The sequence below is a fragment of the Populus euphratica genome, unplaced genomic scaffold, assembly GCF_000495115.2.
Source record: "Populus euphratica unplaced genomic scaffold, PopEup_1.0 scaffold277.1, whole genome shotgun sequence".
Classification (NCBI taxonomy): Eukaryota; Viridiplantae; Streptophyta; class Magnoliopsida; order Malpighiales; family Salicaceae; genus Populus; species Populus euphratica.
This window is the reverse complement of record NW_011500109.1, coordinates 226,218-233,905: the sequence shown is the minus strand read 5'-3', so window position 1 is coordinate 233,905 and position 7,688 is coordinate 226,218. Positions and strand designations below refer to the sequence as shown.

At 37.2% G+C, this 7,688-nt stretch overlaps 1 protein-coding gene across 1 annotated transcript; it reads right to left on the bottom strand.

Moving 5' to 3' along the window:
• Nucleotides 1–3,017: 3,017 nt before the first annotated feature.
• Nucleotides 3,018–7,517, bottom strand: OXP1 (oxoprolinase 1). Its single transcript, XM_011004491.1, has 2 exons — nt 7,402–7,517; nt 3,018–7,295 (listed from the first exon to the last, which is right to left on the bottom strand). Exon 2 carries the CDS (start codon nt 7,277–7,279, stop codon nt 3,470–3,472), a length of 3,810 nt encoding a protein of 1,269 aa, XP_011002793.1. The 5' UTR covers nt 7,280–7,295; nt 7,402–7,517; the 3' UTR covers nt 3,018–3,469.
• Nucleotides 7,518–7,688: the final 171 nt, after the last annotated feature.

Below are 7,688 nucleotides of genomic sequence, written 5' to 3'. Positions count from 1 at the left end.
ATCGCTGGCCAGCACAAGCATTAATTAATTTATATATACAAAAGATTTTTTTAAAGTATTGAAATAATCATGGTTATATGTGAATTTATATGGGTTTCATTAGTTTTTTAATAATTTTTATCTAGTTATATAATAAAAAATAAATGTTTTTAAAATCAAGCTTCAATTATAGAATATATTTTTGTTTGAAATCATAATAACTCTAAACAAAACTAAAAACGAATCTTTCACGAAATCTATTTTTAATTAATTAAATATTAATAAAAAAATAAAAAAAATAATTTTATTAATTATTATTGACATTAAGTAAAAACCAAATTGCATTGAGATGATTAAGCCCCGAAACTTTAAAAAAGTTAATTTTGTTTGTTATTTTTTAAAATTAAATACAAGTTTTATATTGTTTTGCATTTATAGCATTATAACAACTTCACATTGTAAAAAAGTACAAAAAAACATACACTAACTTTGATTAATTAAAAAATGGTTAATTTACAATAATTAAAATAATTGAAGGAGAGCGAGTATGAAATTTATCATAAAAAAATGATAAATTAATTGTTTAAATCAATACTAATTGATCTAGGTAAATATTTAAAACCTAGATTAATATTTAAAATTCACAACATGTTAAATTAAAAACTAGGGTTTAATTAAAAAATTTAATGGGTAACCGGTGTAATGCTAAATGATAAAATTCAAAAACTAACTAGATAAAATAATAATAATAATAATGAGCATTAAATATGAAAAGGAGAACAAAATAAAGGAGTGAAATTAAAAAAATAAAAAAAGTAAAAAACTATCTTAAAAAAATATCAAAACAATTAGAAGCAAATTTGATAGACAAAGAAATTAAAAAAGAATGCAATTAAAAACAAAATAAAAAACTGAGAAATGAATTAAAACAAAACAAATAGATATATAAAAATCAGGGATAAAATCAAAAGAAAATAAATTAAAGGGTTAATATGAAAATATGAAGGGTTAGGCTTGGATTTCTAGGAGGAAAAAGAGAAAGAAAAAGGAAAAAAAAGGATATTGGCAATGCATTAAAGGTCCAATGAGTACACATATCATTCAAAAAGAAAAAAAAACCGAGATAAATTGGATGAAGTGAAAAACCATATGCACCCACACATATTGACAACTTTTTATTTATTTTTTTCCTTTCAAAAACACCACCCTACCCTCATTATCCAAGCATTATTAAAAAAAAATAAAACCATTTTACAATTACAAATTAGCTACTTAGATCAAGCTTAAAAAAACTTAAATCTAAGGATAATATAATAATTATACTGTAGTAAAAATATGAAATGCCAAAAAATATTCTAAATTGTAATTAATTGATTATTTATTTTTAAGGGTAATAAAGTTATTTATCCATATAAAATATCACTAAAAAGATGAAAATACCCTTTAATAATTCAAAAATGACAAATGAACTGAAAAAAAAAAGCTAGTTACAATTAAGTTAAGAGGTTTTTTTAAAGATATGTATCAATGATTTCCCCACATGTTTTATCTTTTCTCTCCAATGTCTCTAGAGCAACAATTTTAAACTTTTTGTTTCTTTCGGTTAATTGCTAATTAATTATTGAAATCAAGATTATTAAATGGATTGATTAACTTGGATTGATTTAAATCAATTTAAAATAAAGTTGGTTAAAGATTTTTAAAAAATTTAAAATAATGTTATTTTTTTAAAATTAAATTAGATCATCACTGATTTTAATTAGATCAATTAAGTTATTGATTGATTTATCAAACTTATTAAATTTGATCATCTCAGCTTTAATGCTATTCGATATAAAATACAACTTGAACCAAGTTGAAGATGGTGAGTCTTTGAATTGACTTGTTGGGTTGGATTTATCAACTTAGTGAATAATAGATCAAACTATGACTTTTTTTACTTTGGTCCCTAAATTTCAACTATTTGGGGATAAAGTCCTTTCAGTTTCAAGTTTTTTCAGATACAAGTGGTATGTCCATTTCTTAGGGGCCTCATTAGAATCCAATAGAGTGCTTGTTAGGTTTCAATTTAAGATTACATTTTAGAGGCACAAAGGAAAGAAAAGCCTAGGAAGCAGTAAAAAGAAGTGGCCTTTTCCACGCTTGAAATGGAGTTTAAGCCCCACCATTCCTCTCCTACAAGACTTGACTATCATGAAAAGGGAAGAAAAAAGAAGTAAATGGGGAAAAATTTGTATTGGGCTAATCAACCTAATCAAATCTAAAATTGATCAAAACCAGTATCCTCCTTTGATTCAAGAAAGTAGAACCCTTTCCTCTCTTTTCTTGAGCGAATGAAACATGCCATCGATCAGAAAGTTCCCTTAAATGGTGTGATTTTATCATAGCAAGAGCCCATCCTGGGCGGTGTTTTGATTCAAAACCACTGTGATCTAGCAATTTGAAAAATTAAAAAAATTTTACGAGTCTCTGATGCTAAAAACCTTCATCTCTACTTTCTGATTAAGGTTCTGGTGTTGACTCCAGAGAATGCAAAAATCTACCGTGCTTAAATGACCTGAGAACACAAATGTTACTGATTACACTCCAGAGATAACTAATGGTCATAGAACTTGCAATTGTTACACTAAAATTTCAGGTAACAATTGCAAGTTCTATGACTATTAGTTAGCTCCTCCATGGACCATGGTGGGTTTACAACAGGACAGCTCTGACTGACCATCTGTTTAACAGTATCATAATTTCAGATTGGTGAATCTCTAATTGGTCATATAGCTTTTGACTTGGCATAGGCAGACAGCAAAGTTAATCAATCAAAAAATCTACAAATGAAGCCATATGTTAAATCGGAAAACAAAATCTATCAAAGGCGAGTGTTTTGGGGGGAGAAGGTTCTGGTGGTTTTTGCTTTGATGGAAAGATAACGTCAAGTTATTGCAGGAAGACAAGTGTTTTGGTAGTCTTTGATGAGAAGGTTTGCGTAGTTTTTGCTTCGATGAGAAGATGAACATCAAGATATTGCAGGAAGAAAGGGAACATACCAAACCATGAATTATTTCATTTGTTCATATGAGTACATTTCATAACCACCCAATATAACAGTCTGGAGTATCACTATCTAGGAGAGAACAATAGCAAGTTTAAGAAAAAGCAAAACTCATGCCAAGGAAATAAGAAACTCCTGACAAATCAGTTCTTTTTTGCCAGAATGTTGCGAAAGCAATGGAGCTGCAAAACCGCAATCAAAGCAGAAACAGCAATGGAATCAACCTGTAGCAAACTGGGCAATACTGCAAGCGATGCAGCATCAGTTGATACAGCAACTACAGCAAGTTTCGTAGCACCAACTGCTCTTGATACGGTCATAGCACCAACTGCTCTCGATACAGTCATAGCACACTCAGAACAGGCATCTCAATGCAGCGTCGGAGAAACCAACAACAAATCCACCCGCCACTACCACCTCAATGCAGCAGTTTGCACCAGAAAATCAACATGTACCCCACCCACCACCTCCAGGAGTTAAAATCTCAAGAATCTCCCCTGCCTGCACCTCAACCGTGTTCTTACCTCCAAGGTAAACTCTCCGTTTATCTTTGGTAATTAGGTAATTGGCCCCGCGAGCCCCATCTTTTCCCCCCTTCAGACCTTTTGGTGCATGCACACGCCTTTCCGAAAGAATACTCACTACAACTGGCCGCCTGAACTCTATCTCTCGTACAAGCCCATCACCCCCTTTATGAAGCCCAGATCCTCCACTGTTCTCTCTTAGTCCAAATTTGTGCAAAAGAACAGGATATCTTTGCTCAAAAATCTCTGGATCAGTCATCCGGGTATTGGTCATATGGCACTGGACTCCACTTGTCCCATCCCAATGAGGACCAGCACCACTTCCACCTCCAATAGTTTCATAATAGCCGAAAGTATTATCCCCAAAAGTGAGATTATTCATGCAACCCTGAGAACAAGCACAGGCCTGAAAGGCAGTAAGTACAACATCTGTTACCCTCTGAGATGTGAGAACATTACCTCCAACAACTGCAGCCTTGTCACTTGGAGAGAGGAATGAGCCTTTAGGAATATGGATTCCAACTGGGGCTAAACAACCTTGGTTGAGAGGAATATCAACATCCACCAAACAGCGGAGGCAGTATATGACTGCAGCAGCTGTTACTGCTTCTGGTGCATTCCAATTCCCATACACCTCGGGGCTTGTCCCACTAAAATCAAAAAATGCTTCCCCTTTATTAGAATCAATAGTTAGTTTCAGATGTATGACAGAGCCATCATCCATGCTATCTTCTTCTTCTATAGTTACAATATTATTCTCTCCAAACTTGTCTGACTGGGATGAAACTCCAGCAGCAACTGATTTGAGCATTTCCCTTACTGCTTCTTCAGCATTTAGCTGTACATAAGTCATATAGGCCTGAACAGTTTCCAAACCATACTGCTCAATCAGTTCTTTGATAAGGGAGATACCTCTCTGGTTTGCAGCTACTTGTGCATGTAGGTCTGATAAATTGTCTTGAAGCCGGCGAGTTCCAGGGATTTTATGAGCTGATTCATCAGAACCAGGAAACTGGAGAAGGTTAACAATTCCCTCTTCCTGAAAAATCCCCTTTTCTACAAGCTTAAATGCTTTAATTGCAGCTCCTTCTTCCCATATTGACTTTGAAAAGGGAGGCATGCTTCCAGGAGTAATACCCCCAATCTCTGCGTGATGTCCTCTACTTGCAACAAAAAAAACCAGCTTACCAGTATCAAACACAGGTGTGATGACAGTTATGTCAGGAAGATGGCTACCTCCAGCACTAGGATGGTTGGTGACCAAAACATCACCTTCATTCAAATTTTCTCCCCAATAACGGAGCTGCCACCGAACAGTACTGGACATGGCTCCAAGATGCACAGGGACATGGGGGGCATTAGCAACTAGTCCCCCATCAGGGCCAAAGAGAGCACAAGAGAAATCTAGCCTTTCCTTGATATTTGTTGATATGGAAGTTCGCTGTAGTGTCCGTCCCATTTGTTCAGCTATTCCCATAAATCTGTGATTGAAAATTGAGAGCTGCACAACATCTGCAACTTTTTCAGCTATTTTCACGGTGCCCATGTTAGACTCAATTTCAATTTTGATGTTTCCATATACCGTTATGATAGCTTTGCATTGGGGTTCCACTACCACCGTGCTATTTCCATTCATAATGATTGCAGGGCCAGGTATGATGTGTCCACAACCCAGATTATCAAGCTTGTATAGAGGTGTATCTAGCCAACCACTCCCAAAGAAAACCTTATAGTGGCCTTCCACTTCCAGGGTACCAGAAGTGGGTTCCAGTACTCGAGGCTTCAGTATGTTAGTGACTCCAACACCACGAACTCTGACGTCACATATAAGAATATTCCTATTCTTTAGCTTGAATCCGTACTCCTGCTGGAATAGCTTCACAAACTCCACTGCATAGTCGGACCCTGACCCATCTTCATTGACATGTTTCTTTACCATGATGGCAGTATCCGTGCCCTCATACCGCAAGTTTAAATATGTTTCTGTTGTAATGTTCTCCTCTCTGAACCCTTGCTCCTGTAGTTTCTGCCTTACCTGCTTCAGTAACATATCTTCTCTACGGGAAGCCTCCAAGATGGAATCAGGGCCATAAACAGCAGAATATGGCTCTTGTGACTCTTCAACAACATCCGCCAAGCCCATGCCATACGCACTCAAGATCCCACAGAATCTGTGAACAAGTACTTCTTTCATGCCCAACGACCTGGCAATAGCACAAGCATGCTGTGGGCCAGCACCTCCAAAGCAAGCAAGAGCATGGTTCCTTGTTTCATGGCCCTTCATCTCTGTCAACTGCCGTATCGGACGGCACATTGTCTCATTTGCAACATTCACAAATCCCAGTGCAATCTCTTCCACAGTCATGTCCTTAGCAGATGAATCTTGGCTCTTCCTATAGGAGTTTATTTGATTGGCAAGCTTCTCAAATTCTTCTCTTGTTGCCTGGATATCTAAAGGCTGATCTTCGTTGGGGCCAAAAATGGATGGAAAATGATCAGGAATGACAAATCCTAGAACGAGATTGGCATCAGTAACTGCCAATTCCCCACCTTTACGATAACAAACTGGGCCAGGATGAGCACCCACTGATTCTGGTCCTACCCGGAAAGCTCCAAACTGGAACTTCAACTTTGATCCACCACCAGCAGCAACAGTGCTTATGTCAAGTTGAGGTGCTTGTATAATGGCACCAGAAATCTGGGTTTCAAGGACCTGTTCATAACTCCCAGCATAACGGCTTACATCAGTAGATGTACCACCCATATCAAATCCAATAAGGGGCTTCTCTGTTTCAAGCCCAAAAAGTGTCTGCGAATAACCAACAACTCCACCTGCAGGACCAGACAAAACAGCTTTGTGTCCTGAAAACCTATTTTCCGGTGCAAGCCCTCCATCCGATTGCATAAACAAAACATTCACTTTACCCAACCCTTCATCAAATTTCGACATAAAACCTGACAAATAATCCTTGATAACTGGGGTTAAGTACGCATCCACGCTAGCAGTTAACCCCCGAGGAACAGCTCGAACCATGGGAGTCAAAGACGAAGACAAAGAAACATGTCGAAAACCCAAATCAACAGCAAGCTTTTCCACAGCCAATTCATGTTGTGGAAACGTATAGGAATGCATCAACACAACAGCCAAACAACTAATCCCTCTCTCCAACAACCCCTTCAACAAAGGCTTCAAACCTTGTTCATCAACCGGCTTCACAACCCTCACAAGCTCACCTGACACCCCTTTAACCACCGAACCCAAACCATCATCCCCACTCTCATCAACAACAAGCTGAACTCTCTCATCAACCTCAATAACCTCCTCATAAAGGTTGGAGGGCTTCGAAACCGTAAGATCAAAGATATTCGGACGAGCCTGATTACCAATCTGCAACAAATCCTTAAACCCTCGAGTGACACACAAGGCAATCCTCTCCCCTTTTCTCTCCAACAAGGCATTGGTAGCTACAGTGGTCCCCATCCTAATCCACTCAATCTTATTCGTGGGGATTTTGGAGGTTCTGGGAATCTTCTCTCCTGTATACTCCTCAAGAATCCTCCTAATCCCTTCCACCGGAGCATCCTCATAATTCGCCGGATCAACAGATAACAGTTTCAAATCCCGGCCATCACTCTTGCCTGGAATTTCCGCATACACATCGGTAAACGTTCCGCCTCTATCTATACAAAATCTAAGCTTTTCTTCTTCTTTTTTCTTCAAACTTCCCATCAAATGATCGATCAATCTATCAACAAAATAAATAACAATCCAAATTAAAACAAGAGAGATGAAAAATTAGGTAGCTATAACGCGATGGATTGATTCAAGGGAAATGAGCGAGAGAGACTTACAGGATGATTGAGGAAGAGAGGGAGGGAGGAGCAGCTGAGGTGGCAGTACTGTGGAGCAGAACTGGGTGGAGTCGTCCAGTTTTTAAACACTACTCTGCTGGCAGAGAGATATGGTATAAGCGGGAAAACGGCGACGTTATCGAATATAGCTTTCTCTCGCATAATTAATAATTGAAAAAAATAAAGGAAACCTCGATTCAGTCCCAAACCAATATATTTATTGTCAATTACATCCTAAATTTATAGGATTTGTTAATTAAATATCATAAGTTTTATATATTTATTAA